General features: G+C 46.7%; 1 protein-coding gene across 1 annotated transcript in view; it reads left to right on the plus strand.

Moving 5' to 3' along the window:
- The window catches only part of PTPRT (protein tyrosine phosphatase receptor type T), a 776830-nt gene that overhangs the window by 567544 nt on the left and 190416 nt on the right, over positions 1-18870 (plus strand). The window contains exons 13-14 of the mRNA XM_032606064.1: positions 3600-3636; positions 18664-18720. Of these exons, the coding sequence (XP_032461955.1) occupies positions 3600-3636; positions 18664-18720 (94 nt within the window). The remainder of the gene's footprint in view (positions 1-3599; positions 3637-18663; positions 18721-18870) is intronic.

Consider the following 18870-nt stretch of genomic DNA (forward strand, 5'->3'; position numbering starts at 1 on the left):
CTACTCTACCAAAGTGGCCTTCTCCACCCCTTCCTCTGTCATTTGATTGGTGGGAAAATTGAGCCACAGAGAGGGGCAGTGAGTTGCTCAGTATCGCACAGCACTGGCAGATCCTTGAGTAGAAGCAGGTCTCAACAGAAGCACAACAGTTAGGGCGTTATATTCTATCCCAAAGTGATATATTCTTGTGTGCAGATTTGCAAGTCTAGAGTGGGAAACGGAATGTGAGTGAGGTTAAAATAATGGGGATATGAAATTGTATTGTACTGTGGAGATGGAACGGAAAATATACCAAATGCTTTTCCTTTTCCCAAAGGCTTACATAATCTTGGCACGAGGAAAGTACTCATTTCCTTTGTATGGAACCAGTTGGGAACTTTGAGTTAATGCCCACCGGCCAGACTTCCCAAATGATCAAATGCAGAATTTCAAGCATGTTCCTGACTTGCTTGCTAACAATTCAGTCACCCAGAAGGCCAAGAGAGTGACTCAGGACTTTGTTACTCTGTACTTGATTCTAACCAACAAAGAGAAATTGGTTATGGAATTAAAGATGTCAGGAATTTGGGAGAAAGCAGATTATGTCAGAGTCATGTTGGTGAGAGCCAAGGATAGTTAAACATAATCAGATGTGTGCTCTAGATGACAGAAAATAGTTTAGTAGATTCGGGTGGAGGAGGTGGTATTGGGAAATGGCTCACTTTCTGGCACACAACTGTGGAAGGGAAGATGATTCTAAGGAGAATTAGAAAGTTCTGCGAACAACTCAATGAGGAAGAAGGGCAGTAGAATAAACCACTGTGGCTACCCAATATTCCCTTTAATGTGACACATTTTAAAGCGAACTTTCCCTCACAAGACACAGTAGCCTTCACCTTTGTGGAGAGAAAGTGACCCAGAAGGAGCATGGTGGGCATTAGTTCAAAGCACTCGAATTCTTATCGTATGAGGAATTGCTGAAGAAGAAGAAGGTTAATGAACCTGAGAACTGTCTTTCAATATCAAGACGTCTTTCCTACACAAGCAAAGGCAGACTTTCTGTCATCTGCAGAGCAGAATCAAGACCATTGGGGAGTCATACTTGGGTTTAATAGGAGCGACAATTCCTAGCATTTGGAGGTGTGCGTGGATAAAATAGACCCTGCTGTAGACATTATCATTGCTTCTCTTCTTGGTGCCTTGGACGACTCCATTTCCTACCTCACTAACGTCAGGCATGGCCCTGTGAGTGGCTCTAGCTGATGAAACCTGAGTCAAAGTAAAAGTGTTATTTCTGATAGTTGCCAGTGCTTAACTCTTCACCATGCTTTTCTCCTGCCTCAGCGAACACTGAAGCACTCCAAGCCTTGGTCTTGGAGTGACTACAATGATTAGAGTATACCCTAACCACCACCATTACCTCACCCGCAGACCCAGCCATACGCCTACATTGGACACGTAGCTTGATTGGAAAATAAACCTTTGCTGTTTTTAGCCCCTGAATTTCATGGGTTTTACTACTTCTGCATAATCCTGACTAGCTCAGTGTCTTCAGGATGCAGTGGTTCCTTACGTGTGAGCATTAGCAAGATAGGCATTGGATTCTTGAGCCTCACACACTTGCATTCTTTGCTTTTTTTTTTTTTAACATCTTTATTGGAGTGTAATTGCTTTACAATGGTGTGTTAGTTTCTGCTTTATAACAAAGTGAATCAGCTATACATACACATGTCGTCCCATATCTCCTCCCCCTTGCGTCTCCCTCCCTCCCACCCTCCCTATCCCACCCCTCTACGTGGTCACAGAGCACCGAGCTGATCTCCCTGTGCTATGTGGCTGCTTCCCACTAGCTATCTATTTTACGTTTCGTAGTGTATATATGTCCATGCCACTCTCTCACTTCCCCCTACCCATATCCTCCAGTCCATTCTCTAGTAGGTCTGTGTCTTTATTCCCGTCTTGCCCCTGGGTTCTTCATGACCTTTTTCTTTTTTTTTTCTTAGATTCCGTATATATGTGTTAGCATACCGTATTTGTTTTGCAGTTCTATTTACAATAGCCAGGACATGGAAGCAACCTAAGTGTCCATCAACAGATGAATGGATAAAGAAGATGTGGCACATATATGCAATGGAATATTACTCAGCCATAAAAAGGAACGAAATTGAGTAATTTGTAGTGAGGTGGATGGACCTAGAGTCTGTCATACAGAGTGAAGTAAGTCAGAAAGAGAAGAGCATTCTTTGCTTTTTATTTTCCTTTGCTACACAATATTCAGACTCTTACTGGGGGTATAACTTAGTCAACTGGAATGTTCAACTGGTTCCACGACCTCCTAGGATATGATCCCAATATCGCAGGCTAAAGTGATTCTCTTGCTAAGCGCACTCTTCTGTATGTCAACTGCATGCCCAGCAACATCATAAATTTATGGATCCTGTTCACTTGGGGAGTAGCCAACAGCAACAAGACAGCTCACCAAGCGAAGATTCTACTGCCACGCAAACACACCCACACAACATTATCTATGAAAACTGTAAGATGTCTACCAGAGATCTCTCGGCCAAAGTAATTTTTTTTTTTTTTTTTTGCGGTATGCGGGCCTCTCACTGTTGTGGCCTCTCCTGTTGCGGAGCACAGGCTCCAGACGCGCAGGCTCAGCGGCCATGGCTCACGGGCCCAGCCGCTCCATGGCATGTGGGATCTTCCCGGACCGGGGCACGAACCCGTGTCCCCTGCATCGGCAGGTGGAGTCTCAACCATTGCGCCACCAGGGAAGCCCCAAAGTAACTTTTTGAACATGAATTTTGCGGTTGTTTCTTATACGTTCATGTTGACTGAGCTATTCCTAAGCGTCTGTTTCAGTGTATGCACGTAGGTGCATTATATACTTTTAACTGAGCTTCGCAAGGATGCCCTTGATACCATCTACTAACCCATGCAACTGAGTGAAGCACACGCATGCCCCAGTGTACCCACTTAGTGTTATGGTTAAAGTTGTTCTGTGTTGGGCAGTATTTATGCATTGGTTCTGTCTGGGGAAGAAGCTTATAAGGTGATGGGAGCCAGGAAGTGAAAGTAACAAAGTACGTACCTAGCATGAAAAGAAATGACATAGGGCTTCCCTGGTGGCGCAGTGGTTGAGAGTCTGCCTGCTAATGCAGGGGACACGGGTTCGAGCCCTGGTCTGGGAGGATCCCACAGCCCGTGGAGCGACTAGGCCTGTGAGCCACAACTACTGAGCCTGCGCGTCTGGAGCCTGTGCTCCGCAACGGGAGAGGCCACAGCAGTGAGAGACCCGCACACCGCGATGAAGAGTAGCCCCCGCTTGCCACAACTAGAGAAAGCCCTCGCACAGAAACAAAGACCCAACACAGCAAAAATAGATAAATTAATTAATAAACTCCTACCCCCAACATCTTCTTTAAAAAAAAAAAAGAAATGACATAGAATTAAAAGGTGATTCCAATGGTGGAAAAAATGGAAGGGACAAATTTTAAATTATCATTAAAAATACATATGCATGCCTATATATGCAAATTTGTATATGTATATGTTATATGTATTAAAAAACCAAACCCACGACAAATTAACTGAAGTCTCACTTTTGTTGTTCACAGGAGACCAAAATCAACTGTGTTCGTCTGGCTACGAAAGGTATGTTGGCATGCCCTGTCTGTCTTCAGCCATTTAAGTACTTCTCCCTGTAGCCACACAGGGAAATTTTAGGCAACAGTGGCTAAAAATAACAAGAAAGAATTGTTATTTTCATTGGAGTCAGTTGCATCTAGCTATTAATATATACTTACGGTATATATTAATAACACCGTGCCTAAAGCATAGGAAGAGCTCAAAACATATTTGTTTAGTCAGTGGATGGCTGCATGGATGGACGAACTGGTACATTAATCAGTGGAGTGGTAAATATAAATTTACTCAAATAGTCTTCTGCTATAGATTTTCATTGTATTGGGGTCTGTGTTTGGGTACTTTTTTTGCATGTCAATTAGACCTATCTTCTGGTTTTGTGCTTTATTCAACTGGCGCATGACTTTCAAAAATGAGGCGATTAGTGTTAGTGCCTTCGGTAATGAGAAAACAAACACTGCGTCGTTATGAAGTTGGCATTTTCAACACTAATCCCCAAAACGAAGGCAGCATTGTTCAGGGCTCATCACTTTTTGTTTCCCTAATTATAATTGAATTGCCTGACTCTTTCAGTTGGTACATGTTTCTGTTTATTACTCTTTAAAAACAAAGTCAATGAATGGTTTGTTATCATTTAACCTATGACAAGGTTGAACGGTTAGAAATCAGGTTTATCTTTCTGTTATAGAATTGATCCTTTAAACGGCTGTCCTCCCTGCATTTATGGACAGCATATATAGTTTCCTAAATTGCTTCCACAGCGATGATAAGTGTAAATATAAGTAAACATATAGTCATAGATATAAACTGTAGACAAAGACAGTGACTCAAGTACGTATACACATATGTGAGGATATATACGCAGGCAAACACATACAGAGGAAAATGCACACATGTCAGGGAGGGGAGGAGGCAAGGGACGGGGCGGGGGGGGAGAGAGAAGAATATTTTATGGTCATTTGGCAAAATACGCAGCGAGACCTATCACTCTTATAACTTTGAAGAAAATCACATCAATTTGTAGGCAGGAAAGGGAAGATGCAGGAGGAAGAAGACAGGAGCACTAAGGGCTCCCTGTGATGAGAACCCACTCTGGTTTCACATCCGTCATGAGAGGTCAACATGTCCCTAACGTGTTCTCTCTCGAGAACTCAGGCTACCAGACAGAAAGAGATAAAATACTCTTTGTGAGGCAAGGAAAATTGATGGCCTGCAAACAAAAGTGACACAAATTATGGGCCTTGGCAGACTTCTCCACTGAAGAAAACAGATAATCTAGAAAGAAGAACCTCATCAGATGGCTAGCACTAAAGCTCTGGTCTCAAGCTGGACAGCTGGATGTCTGCAGCATCCCCCAGGAGGGGGCAGGAAACACACAGAAAAACCTTCCCCGTGACGGTGCTCCATGGCTCCCACTAGCTCTTGACCCCTAGACGAGGGAGGAGTTGATGCCATTGATCTCCCCTGCAGGATGTGTGGGATTCTAAGGACACCCTCTGGGACATAAGCCCTCCTAAAGGGGAGTTTGTTGGATCGTATTTTCTGAACTGGGAATTCGGAACATATGATCGGACAGGCAAAGGTATACGTGGGGACTTCGAGAGAGAATATTTTAAAGTAAATGTTGCTGGCAATGTCAGGACTTACTGTCCTGATAGATATAGAGCCCACCATGCCACACTTCTCCAAAGTTGCATTGCTGATCTGCAGAATTACAGTGGCCTTTAAAGAAATGGAACAGAAGAGCTCTCTACCTCTTCTTAGCATAAGGATTTCTCTTCTTGTCTGATGTTTAGGTTACAGTCTTCCTTTAGTGGAGTGTGTTGTGTACACACGCCAGGTGTGGCGTGGGAAAGGATAGGAATGCATTAATGAGTATGAATGCCCAGCTGGCCATGCCCAGGCAGGGCTCAGAGGAGTCGGGAGTAAGTGGTGGATTCCAGGCTTCCACACCCTTGTTTTCCAGTGAGGGCCGTCACTCCAGCCAGGAGAAGCAGGCTCTAGCAGCACTTGGCAGTGGGGCAGAGGGCTGGATAATGCAGAATGCCCGTCAGCCACAGGTCAGGGAAAGCTGTGTTTGCCTATGTCTACTCTGTACCCTTGGAGCATCCAGGGTCAACTAATTCACGCACTGCCCATGAGGACTTTGTATCAAGGATCTAAGTCCAGGAATATTTGACCCATCCCTTTCCTGATGGTGTGAATCAAATTTCCCTTTCTATGGGTTTGCTGAAAATACTGTTTTTATTAATAGAGAAAATACGATGGTGGGAATCCTGCAGGCAGTGGGGTATGTGAAGTCCCAGCGGCAGATTCCACGGGCCATCTGTCTCCCTCTGGGCTCCTCTACCTCTCCGTCATCGTGGCACCTTCTGCACGGGTCTGCCAGCGGCCGGCCAGCCTCTGGAGTATGGTCACACGGGCAGGCTTGAGGCCAGTGCTGTGGCGATGAAGCAACTTGCTGATGTCCTGTCCCTGACCCTGGTGACTCCAGACAGCATCTGTGGTCAGCTGTGTGGGTCCCGGGGAACTGGAGGGCTGCCACTCAGAATGGAACAGCCTGGAGCTGTTCAGGGTCGTTCTGACCTGACCGGATGCCCAGGGCATCTTCTATTAAATACAGTCCTTGGCTCTGGCATGAGGCTCTAACCCTTGTCTGTCTGTAAGGTCGCTGTTAGTCACCCAAGCTCTAATGAAGTGCTGCCCAGTTTTGAGGTTTGCAAAGCAAGGGACCTGGGTTAGTTTTCGGCGACTGCAGAGTCCCACAGACTAAGTGGCTTAAACAACAAAATGTATTGTCTTACATTTCTGGAGGCTAGAAGTCCAAGATCAAGGTGTCAGCAGGGTTGGCTCCTTTGAGGGCTGTGAGGGAGAGTCTGTTACACTCCTTTCCTCCAGCTTCTGGTGCTTTTCTGGCCATCTTTGGCATTTCCCTGGCTTGTAGAACTATCACCCCGATCTCTGCCTTCTTCACATCTTCCTCTGTGTGTATCCGTCCAAATTCTCCCTTTTTATAAGGACACTGATCCTATTGGATTGGGGGCCCACCTTACTCCAGTATGACCTCATCCTAACTTAACTAATTACCTCTACAAGGACCCTATTAGCAAATAAGGTCACAGTCTAAGGTTAGGACATTAACATAAGAATTTGGGGGGAACACAGTTCAATCCATAACCGGCCCCATGCAGTTAGGGGCAGTGTCCAGTGGTTCCCATTGAAACCTCTGACTCTTTACCATTCACAGCGTGATCCCAATAGCTGTCAGGGATGTGCAAGGAGCCAGAACGGGCCCTGCCAGAGGGGGCCCCGGAGGTGGGCTGAGGTCCAGATGTGTTTCCTGTTCCTTTCGGAAGCTGAGCGAGGCCGCCTCATGCAGAGGAGCTGCGTGTTCTGTGGAAGGAGCCCAGGGCAGGGGGTACACACAGTGGGCCACCCGTACACACCAGATGCTGGGTCCGTGGCAGCAGGACCCTTCCCAGACCCCACATGATGGTGGAGCATCAGGTGCTGGGCAGGGCCAGGCCTGCTGGGACGGGCACCAGCACCGCTGTTTGAGAGGAGTTCTGATGAGCAACTGCTCAGGCCTAGCCACTAATTTCCCAGTCACATCGTGCCATGGCAGGAAGGTCCTGGAACACAGTTGACCCTCGAAAAACGCCTGCTGAAGTAGGAAATGCATTTGGAGTCGTCATTTCACTGCAGCAAGGCTCAGAGACTCTGGGGGTCTCAGTCCCTCTTCTCAGACCTCAGCAGTACCGTATTTAAAGGGATCCCCATCTACCCATTCACACAACGGTTTGTGAACGTACCTCCTGCCAGTGGTTTGCTGATAAACCTGCTCTTTGTAAAAGAAAAGCCCTTATTTGTTGTCTTTGTCCATTTCCAGGGTGTAAAGATACCCACAAATCCAATATCAAGTTACCAGTGGTTTAACAACCGGCTTACAAGAAAGTCCTGAATGTTTAGCGACATTTCTTCTGTAGCGAGCAGATGCAAGCCAGCTCCAGCACACCGAGACCTCGACCCACTAGTTTGTTATGAGGATCAAATGATATCATAAACATAAACGTGGTGTTATTTACTGCAAATTGTTCTGGAAATTAAAAAAAATCATGATCGATGACCATTATTTCTCTCGTGTGGTCAGCTCACTCACTGAGCACCTGTGAGCCAGGTACCTTGTAAGGAGCTAGGGATTTTGTGATGAACCAGCAGGCGTGCTTCTGGTCCTCAGGAAGCTCACAGTCTAGGGCAGAAACAGACATTAAGTGAAGGATTGCAATAGACAGTGGTGGAGTTATGCTTGTGATCAGTGCCTCTAAAGAGAAGTGAGAGGTACTGAGTGAGGTCTGATGGCAGCAGAGCTAAAGCCCTAGGCACTAATGAGTGTGTGATCCTGGGACACCCCCTGGGGCTCCCTCCCCTGGGATGGGTGCAGCATGAGAGACTTTGTGCCCCCTCGTCCCATCACCACCCCTTCTCAACTAACACTGGGAATTGAGTCGAAGGGTGGCATTTGAGAAGCCAGCGGACTCAGGACCTCACCCTGTGAGAGGAGCTACACCCTTGGCCCAGACTCCACGGGAAGAGCCAAGTCCCCTGTGTTTAGAGAGCATCTGGCCGGTGGATTCACACACCACCAGGGGGCAGTATTTATTTATAGAGCCGGGGCAGAACCTCCTGCTGAAGGCGCTGCTAAGGGACCGTGGGCTGGAAGTTTGGTATTAGCTAGTGGAAGGGTTAGTTCTGGGATTAGGACAGGCTCCTCTCAGAATGCTGGAAGGCAGTCTTTTTCATATGATATGGAGGGGGAGGGGGCATGGTGCACCATCCCAGGTTCACATCTTCTGTACCTTGTTCCCCAGCCAGGGGTTGGCTGTTAACGCTGACTGGAGATTCAGAGGAATCAGAACATGAGTTCAGCTGTAGTGGGGAAGAGAAATTTGTCAGTGAGCAGGTAAAGAAGAATGGTAGCATTTTAAGACAGATTCCCTAGAAGCAGAGCCTGAGGCAGGGATTTGGGTGCATGGGATGTACTGAGGGAGAGCTCTTGGAAGAAATCTGTAAGTGCAAGAGGGAAAAGGCTGAGTAAGAATCTCTTCTCAGATAAAGTTAAGTCTAGGCAAGATGCCGGGGTAGAGTGTAAAGTTCTCCAAAGTTGTTCAGCTTTGAGGCAAGAAACCAGGACTCCTCCCCCATACCAATCAGCCCTTGGGATTTTCCCTTCCCTTCCCCTTCTCCTTCCCCTCAGGAGATGTCTCAGGTAGCTCCAGAGGAAGTGGCACCTCTGAGCCTTGCACAAGTCTCCGGACAGAGTCACAGGGGTGAGTCCTTAGCCCCCCACACACGTAGGAGCTGGAGGATGTCACACCAATCTGTAAAGGGGATCTGGGTATGGCACCAACAGCGTGGACCACAGGGCTCTTATTATATGGAGCATGTTACATCTTCAGGTTGAGGATGGCAAAAAGCTAGTGGAATTGCCTCAAGTTCAAGATCTAAAAGAACATTTCAGAAGCCCTTTGCTTGGCAGACTCTAGCTCCGGGAGTCTACTCAGAGCTATATAGAGAAAACTACAGCCAATGGGTAAACAGACATTAAGTTTTGGTTTGGAAACAGAGAACTCTGATTCAGACTTTGAAGGGAGGGCAGTCAGGGAGAAAAAAAGATCCATTCAAAAGTTAGGTTTTGTTCTTGTAGTTAAAACAGCAACTGTGAGAAAGGGCAAGTAAGAGGGAGGTGGACTTAGACGCATTCAATACTGTTCACTCTCTATTTGGAAGACGGGGGACGGGCTCTTTGTAGGAACCGAGTTGAAGAGATAAGCAGAACATGCCTGGGAAAACGGAGCTTGTGAAAACTTGGGGTGAGAGACCTAAACTTCCAAGGTGCTGAAATTTAAGTGAGAGACAGCTCTTCCCAGGCGAGCTGATCATCCTGCCTGTGGAGGATGCCCAGGGTTGCAGTGGCTGAAAGAGGTACCCAGTATCTCAATTCATGCTCTTCTGGCTGGGCCAGAGCAGGCCATGGGGGAAATGGAACTGAACACAGAGGCTCAGTTCCGGAACCAGATTGGTCTGTTCCCCTTCCAGAAGCTGTGTGCAGTTCCATCCAAGCCCTCCTGCCTACACATTCTCCTACCTAATTCTTCCCCACCTCCTTCCATGTACTCGTTCACTTTGCTACTTTCTCCTGCCCACAGGCCCTGCCTCCACCAGACCTGGCTGCGTGATCTGGCCCTTTCCTACCCTCCAGCTTCATCCAGGCTTCTATCCTCTTATTCACTGCACTCCAGCACACTGCTCTTTCAAGCTCCTTCCAGCCTCAGGACTGTTGCCGAAATATCGGCTTCCCTGTGCACCGATGCCAAACAGAAAGACGGAGACAGAGATTTTGGAGGAACAGGGAGATGGCTTTATTGTTCTGCCAGGCAGAAGGGAAGACACAGCAGGCTAGCGCCTCAAGAACTGTGTGTGTCCTCCCACCCCCAAACGGAGAAGATTTTATATGTGGGACTCGCAGTCCAGGGTATATGATAAGGATCAAAGTAGTGAAGGTCTTGCATTCTTCTTCCTGCATTATTTCAAAACAGTCACAGCTGGCATCAGGCAGCCAGGTAATTGAGTCAGTTTGTCTCTGGGTTATCGGCTTGCAACCTTTTTTCTGAAATGCAAATGCTACAAAGGGTGATTTGCTACAAGGGAGTGCAGGATGTAGTTCACATAGTGTTAAAGAGTAATAGGTTAGCTTTGTGATGTACAAATCTAGTTACGGACACTGCAGATTAGTAACAGTTAAAAACTAGGAGTGATTAACTCTTTCAGGCCATGTTATGTTTCTTCTCTAGCCTGTTCACTGTTCCCTTTACTTTCCTTATTCTCAGGAGAGGGAAAACTTTATTTCTGTTTTTGCTGCAGTAAGACCTTTCCTCGTCCTGCCCCCTCTGCCTGAAATTATCTAGCTTAACAGATGTACATCTTTCAGATTGCAGCTTCAATCCCTCCTCCTCAGAAAGACCATCCTAACCTCCAGTCTAATGTGTATCCCCAACGTTTTCCACTCTCATTATACCCTGTACTTTTTTTCATGGCATTCATCGTGACTTACAAATATATATATTTTTGTTGGCTTACATATTGATTGTCTGTCTCCCAGCGAGATTCTAAGCGAAGTAAGTGAAAGGATTGTGCCTATTTTGAGCCATGTTGTGTCCCCAGATCCTAACGAACATTAGTGCTCAGTAATATGTGTTGAATGAACAAATAGATAAATGAATGGACTGATCACTCAATTAATCAATCAATTAATGTATGGATCAATGGCTAGATGGCTGGATGGCTGGATGGATGGATGAGGTCTTCCATGACCTCATTTTTTCAAATACAAGCTACTTGTCAAAATGTTCTCTTGAGGACTTCCCTTGTGATGCAGTGGTTAAGAATCCGCCTGCCAATGCAGGGGACACGGGTTCGAGCCCTGGTCCGGGAAGATCCCACGTGCTACGGAGCAACTAAGCCCGTGCACCACAACTACTGAAGCCTGTGCTCTAGGGCCCACGTGTGGCAACTACTGAGCCCACGTGTTGCAGCTACTGAAGCCCATGTGCCTGTGCTCTGCAACAAGAGAAGCCACTGCAGTGAGAAGCCTGCGCACCGCAACAAAGACCCAACGCGGCTAAAAAAAATAAATAAAATAAAAAAAAATTGTTTTAAATGTCCTCTTGGAAAGTAGGAATAAAAGTGGTAGAGGCAGGGATTAGCTACGTGATCTACAATCCCCACTAACAAAAAGACCAGCCAGGCTCCGCTTAATTGCCTGTTGTGACAGGGACCTCACTACTCCCCCAGGGAGGTCATCCCACCATTGGACACTTCAGTTGAAGGGAACCTCAACATCGGGGGTCCAAATTGGCTCCCTATTATTTCTGCCATTCAGTCTTTGGGGCTACATAAATCTGCCTTTTCTCCTTCCAGAAAATAAAATTTGCCTCCTCGGACTTGTTCCCCCACCCCAGTTGGGGGCAATCAGGTCCTTGCTTGTCCACTGTCTTCCCATTGGAACCCCTCTGGCCGCCCGCAGGCAGCCTCACTCCCATCTTTGGTGCCAGCCGGCAAGGGAACACAGCTGGCTCTGCAGACTCCCGCTGGGTGTGCCCAAGTGGCAGTTGGAAAAATCAGCTTTGATTTGATTTGCAAACTGAGCCCAGTCATTGAGACAAAATAAATCCGGAAACCCATAAAGCCATTTGCAGAATTGCTTTGCAGAAGAAAGTCACAGTTTTAATCTAGTAAACACTCTCTAAGGATCCCATTAAAACAACCCCCTCAGAGTAGGTGCTGAAAGCTGAACTCCAGAATAATGAAGCATGAGATAAGGGGCCAGTGTCACCCATAGTCCCGTGCTGCCTGGTGGTATTGATGGACCAAAACCACTGTCTTGGGTAACAAGAGGGTGGTTAATAGTCTTTTGTAAATGTGGCTTCTTTTTTCTTCTTTTTTTTTTTTAAATAATTTATTTATTTGTATGTTTATTTTTGGCTGTGTTGGGTCTTCGTTTCTGCGCGAGGGCTTTCTCTAGTTGTGGCAAGCAAGGACCACTCTTCATCGCGGTGCACGGGCCTCTCACTATCGTGGCCTCTCTTGTTGCGGAGCACAGGCTCCAGCTGCGCAGGCTCAGTAGTTGTGGCTCACGGGCCCAGCCGCTCCGCAGCATGTGGGATCCTCCCAGACCAGGGCTCGAACCCGTGTCCCCTGCATCGGCAGGTGGACTCCCAACCACTGCACCGCCAGGGAAGCCCTGTGGCTTCTTTTTATAACGGCTAAGCCTGAGGTAGATTTCATCCAGCATTTTCTCTCCTCTCTTCCTGATGGATTCTCACCCCTGCAGGGACAATAAATAGCCATTCTCCAGTGAGATGCCCTCATTTCACAGATGCTAAGACTGGGGCCCAGAAGGGGAGTGATGTGCCCCTATGTGTCCCTGGCTTTTTTAGTTACAAGAATAACCTGCCGCAGGTTATGTGAGAAGCCAAGCAAGATGTAGGAGTTGTCTGCTATCAGATAGGAAATGCCCGCTGCCCGCCCTCCCTGCTTCCATTGATCCACTTCTATATGGAAGGTTCTGTCTTGTATAAAGCTTCCTCGAGAGATTACCTGGAATAATGGGAAATCAGAGACACCTGGTTTCAAATCCCACATCCAAAATTTAGCCGTTTAACCTTGAACAAGTCACAACCTCAAGGAGTCCATCCCATCCCTTTTAGGCCTAAGATCATTAGTTCTTTCCCCTGTTAATTTAGGATAATGCCCATAAAAGGTGAAGAACATCATAGATGATACAGCTTGCACGGCCTTTCTTCCTTCTTCTGGGTCTTGTCTTATGTGAGACCTGGAGACCCAGGTCTACTAAGCACACATCTTCTCTCGGCTCTTCCCCAAGGAAGAAAGCCAAAGCCTGGGCCGTAGTCGCTTCTCATACAGTTGTACGAACCAGGCATTTATCAGATGGACTCAGGGTAGATTCAAAGTGCGGAGACTGAGAGGGGACAGGAATGACACTGGCCTTGGCGCTCAGCATTTATCCTCTTCGTCTACGGGCCGTTGTGTTTCGATGAGCTCCCACACAGCAGTAATACATTTGCGTTTGCCTGAGTGTAAGATTTTGCTTATGCACTTGCTAACCTTTGACTGTGGCACTTTTCCCCTTCTCGTCATCTGCCCGGCAATTTCAGGAGGGATCCAGAATCACAGGGTGCTCAAATCTAGCTGTGGCAGCTGGAAGTAGGGGCTATAATGAAGGATCACTTGTGAGGGGCTCGGCTATAGTGAGCGAGTCTGTTGGAAAACCCTTGGTTATTGTTCAGTCCTTAGAAGTCCTACCAGACTTTCAGAGGAGAAAGCCCAGGTGTGTGTTTTGGGGTTAGGGCAGGGGAGTGATACTCCTCTCTAGCCAAGCCCCATGAGATGAATTTTCCATGCTTCGGTTTCTCAGAAGTACTTGAGTGTAACAAGGTCTCTTTGTCCCTTGGGCCTCTTTGCTCTCACCCAGCATCTTCTAGACCCTAAAATGCCAATGGAATAATGTGGATTTCCTTGAAGGTTATGTGACAAGATGGAATAAGAGGATTATACCATGAGTATACTGTAAAAGAACCTAAAGAAGACCTTTAAATATCCCAACCCTTTAACATTTTTCTTGCTACAGCAGCTGGAACATCTCTCTAGTCTTCTCTGTCCTCGCCCTACTCCCTACTCTCTAGATTTGCCCCGGCCACCACCCCGTAACACACACACACGCACACCTTCTCCACACCCCACTCAGGAAGACAAAGCTGGTACAACAGAGTCCAGAAAACAAAAGCCAAGACCAATACTTGACTTTCAAGCATATCCCTGGGGAGTCCTATTTCATCCCTCTAAACTAGAAATGAGGATTATCTACTTAAGACCTGAGACACCCAAGTTGACTTTAGCTCAGATCTGATATCCCAAAGTTGTTGCATCTTATGAAGGGAATAGTAGGCCTTTTAAAATCAGGGGTCAAGGAAAGGGAGAAAACGTGGGTAGGCTGGAGCCAAGGGATAGAAATAAAAAGCATGAGGCTCCACTGGAGCTTTCTCTGATGGGGTTTCAATGTAGTGTCGGGAGTGTTAGCAAAAATTAACCACCTATTGTGTGCAGGTCATAGGGCTGTGTGTTCACATGAGTCTACAGTGCAATGATAACAGTAAAGCCTGGCATTTATTATGCACTAAATAAGCAGTGGTGATCATTATTACCCTCACTTAAGAAATGAAGCAGTGTAAGCTCAGATGGGTTAAATAAAGAGCTTAAGGTCCCTCAGAATTGTCACTCAGATCTAACTCCAAAGCTCATGGCATTTCCATGGCACCATTTTGAATCTTGTCAGTACCACAGACTGGGTGAGATTCTATGAGCCACTGTCAGGGTCCTCTGTCTCCTATTTGTTAACCCCTTCCCATCCCTCTTTTCCAGTAACAGCTGATAATAGAACCTTTAGGGTGTGATGATGGGTCTTTGGCCTGTCTTCAGCAGTATTCAAGCTAAGTCCTGGGATCTGGAGCAGAAGGTGGGGTACCTCAAGGAGCCCTCAGCTTTACTTCCGCAATGTACTGAAGCTCATAAATCAAGAAATTAATTTGTCTTCAAGGTTATCTGATCTAGGGCCATCTTTAGCCTATCAGCATCTCTTTGCATTCAACCTTCATTGCTTTAGAAGGGAAAAAAACCAGAAGGCAAGTCTGAGGCACTCAGTATTCAGACCTCCTTCTTCTTTGCATGGTCCCAATGTTTTTGTTAATGGCTGTCATATATACATATGAGCAAGCTCTGGAAGCTGTGAAGAGAGAAGGATCATGAATCCTCCAGTAAAAAAGCCACATTGTAGGCAGACCGGATGACAGAGGAGAAAGCAAGGGACTTCATCTTTTGTTCTGCTGGATTAGTCAGGATAAGCTAGGCTTTGCTGCAACAACAAATTAATACCTAAATCTCAGTAGTTCAGTGCCACAAAGGCTTCTTTGTTGTTATGCCATCTAGAATATAAATGGCCTCAAAGGACCCCATAGCAGGGGAGAAGTAAGCATGGAAGTAGTAACCTGGATCCTAAATACTTCACTTGGAAACAACTCATGTGACTTCCACTTACACGACCTTGATGAGACTAGAATTCTTCCATATGCCTTAAGGAGAGATGGGCCAGGCACCAGTAAACACCAGTTGTCTCTAGCACTAAATATATGAGTCCTTTTCCTATTTCTACTTCCTTTGTGTCCTGCTGAGACCCATGATCCATCACTTAACTTCTGCTACTCCACCCACTGGGAAGACTTCTCCCCATCCCAGCGCCTGTCCAGATACACCTCTGTTCCTACCCCTCATAGCTAAGCATTCCTGCTAAGCAGTGGTAGCCATAAATTGTAGGGTGGGGAGGCTCCTCTGGGCCTCCCAACCAAACTAAGGCTTTAACTCTTTTTCATTTAATCCTCGAAAGAACTTCACGAGATACTTACTGTTATCCCCATTTTATAAGTAGAGAAATCGAAACTCCAAAATGTGTGTAATTTTCCAAGCGACACAGCTAGTAAGTGAAAAATACTAAACTAGAATTTCATTTATCCATTTAGTTTTGAGTGCAACTTAATATTGACATGTGGTCCCTCGTCTCCTAGAGGTTAAGAAGCTTGTCTTTGGATTTGGACAGTCTTTGACTCCAGGCTAGAAAATGTACTTAACTGCTCTGTGTCTCAGTTTCCCCACCTATGAAACAATGACAATAGCGCCACTTACTTCACGGGGCTAATTAAGAAGTTAATGAGCTAATGCACATCAAGGGCTTAGTGCTATGCCTGGCTAATAGTAAGCACTCAACAGATAGCAAGTAGTGAGGGAGCCAACCAAGAGTAATTATATCAATACACAATGATAAGGGCTATGGTGAAGGTAAATTCAGGATGCTGTGGAAGCGCAGAGAAGAGACACATAAGTCAATATACGGTGTACCTTCTCAGGTATGTGGTCACTGAGACAAAGTTTTGAAAGAAGAGTGACAATTAGCATATTGAACCAGGCTGGAGAGTAAGACAGGGAGGTCTCCTGAGCTGAGGAATTTACACGTGCAGATCACTGGAGGCAAGAGATGTGGCCACTGAACTTGAATGGGACGGGGTTCCTTTGAACCATGGCTAGAATGCCAGTGTGACCACAGGAGGCTGGGAGGGATCAGAGGTGAGGCTGGAGTGGTAAGCAAGGCCAGGACACTGAGGACACTGCATTAGCCCCATGGCGTATAGAGGAGCAATGATTGTCCTGAGACAGTGCGAACCCTCGGAGGTGCTTAGCAGGCTGCCTTTGTCGCGAAGGCTACCCTAATTACAGCTTAGAAACTGGACCAGAGAACGGAGACTGAGGCAAGGATAAGGCTGGAGCAGGGAAGAACAGGTAGGAGGCTGCTGAAAGAGGCCAGATGGGAATTTGAGTCACCTCTCCTCTCAGCCTTCTCTTTCTTTTTCTGACATGCCAGGCCAGCAGTCTTCATCTTGCCTACCTCAAAAGGTTGGGGGCACATTTAATAAAAACATGCGCTTAGAACAGGGGTCGGCAAGCTTTTCTGTGAAGGGCCAGATAGTGACTTTCAGTTTCTCAGGCCATGTGGTCTCTGTCACTGCTTCTCCGCTTTGTCATTGTAGCACAAAAGCAGCCATAGATAATGCATGTAAAACGAGTATGGCTGTGTTCCAATAAAAATTTATTTATGGACACCGAGATTTGAATTTTATATAATTTTCATGTGTCACAAAATATTACTCTTCTTTTTATTTTTTTTCCCAGCCATTAAAAAGTGTAAAAACCATCTTCACCAGTGGGCACACAGAAAACAGTGGGTGGCCAGATTTGGCCTACCAGCTACAGTAGTTTCCTATAAAACTAGAACGTGGTTTGAAAATGGTGAAGAAGTTCCCCATACCTTTGAGGGAGGAGTATTATGATTACCGTTGACTGGTGGTTACAGTTTGACGTATTTCACAGCTGTTGGTAAAGCTTGCCATTTGTGCGAAGTTTTGAAATTATGTATTTCCTGTTTATCAGTTGGTCTGGGATGTCCTACCCCTCTCTCCATTTTGTATAAGGACCTTGTACAATTTTGTTGATGAATCACTAGAGAAACATGCAGCCTTTGACGGGGCCTAGGACACCTTCCTGCTTTTTGATTCAGTTTCGAGAGGCAAGTAGTGGGTTCAAAAGGACAGAACATTGAAGTCATACAAACCAGGATCTGAATACTGCCTCTGCCAGTTCATAGTTCTGTGGCCTTGAGCAAGTTATATCAATTTTCTGATTCATCCTTCCTTCGTTCATTTATTCAACAGATATACCCTGAGTACCTACTGTGCAGCTCCACACAATGCCACAGCAGGACATTTGTAAATGACGAGTAAATGACAGTGACTGATTTCAAGGAGACTCAGAATTGCGGGGGTGGCAGCCACTTAAAATACAGTGAGGTTATTGCTTGGGGAAGGGAAGACCAGGGTGTTCGGGGGAGACAGAAGAAGGGCATCTGACCCATATATGGTGGGTCTCCCAGAGCGAAGGACTTCTGAACCGACACCTGGAGGATGAACAGTCGTCATCCAGGTGAAGAGGCAGGAAGTGGGTATTTCCACACCAAATGACCAGCCTAGGTAAGGCCTGCCGACAAGAAGGTGGGCCGGGGGGTGCTGCTGATGAGGGAAAGGAGTTTATTGTACTCGGGACAGAGCACAGAGTGCGGTGGTGGGAGTGGAGAGAGGCTGGAGGGGCGGGCAGGGAACTCATCACTGACGGTCTGTGAACTGGGTTAAGGAGGTTGAAGTTGACCTGGAGCACAACAGGGCCACTGATGCGTTTCGACTGAAGGATGGAGAACGGACTGAAGGGGACAGGACTGGAGGCGGGAGGACCAGCAGGGGCTGCTTCAATAACCCAAGCGAAACAGGAGGATGTCTTGAACGGAGTGGAGATGAAATTGGAGAGAAGGGGGCAGCTTCAGTACCTTTTCTAGAGTAGAATTAAGAAGGCATGCCAAGTGATCAGAAGTGGGAGATCGGTAAAAAGGAGAGGTAAAGGACGACTCCCAGGCTTGTAGATGGCGTGGCTACATGGATGATGGCACCATTCACTAAGAAAGGGAAGACGGGGAGAAGATGTCTGGGTGGAAAGGCTATGGGTTCGTTTATAGTAATACTGACCTTTCTGGGTTGTTCTAAGTCTTGGAAACATCGTGTGTGAAGTACCTGGCAGAGTCCCTGGCATGCGGTGGGTACTTGATAAATGGTGACTCTTATTATTTCATTAAAAAAATCTATTTCAGGCCCTGTTTTGTTAGATCATGATGTTCTTTTGCTATTTAGTGTGAGCTCTTCAGAGCCACGAGAATTGCAGTTTTGTTCACCGTACTGCACGTGTTCATGTCTGTTTCTTTCTCTCCTTCTCTTCTGCATGCTGCCTGGGGACTGGCTTCCTTGTGGTCAGCACCAATGGGCAGCGCCCAGGTGACCCCGGGGACTCCACTCTGCCTTCTCACCACAGGTGATCACCAGAGCCCTGGGCGGGGGGTGGGGGGGGGGGGGGGGGAGGGGAGTGAGAGCAGCCTGTGCTCAGTGGTCCCTGCAGGCCAGGTGCACCCGAGAGGAACTGGCAGTCTCTCCATCCCACCCACATATCCACCCACCCAGCCAT

The sequence above is a fragment of the Phocoena sinus genome, chromosome 15 (genome assembly GCF_008692025.1).
Source record: "Phocoena sinus isolate mPhoSin1 chromosome 15, mPhoSin1.pri, whole genome shotgun sequence".
In the NCBI taxonomy this organism is placed as follows: Eukaryota; Metazoa; Chordata; class Mammalia; order Artiodactyla; family Phocoenidae; genus Phocoena; species Phocoena sinus.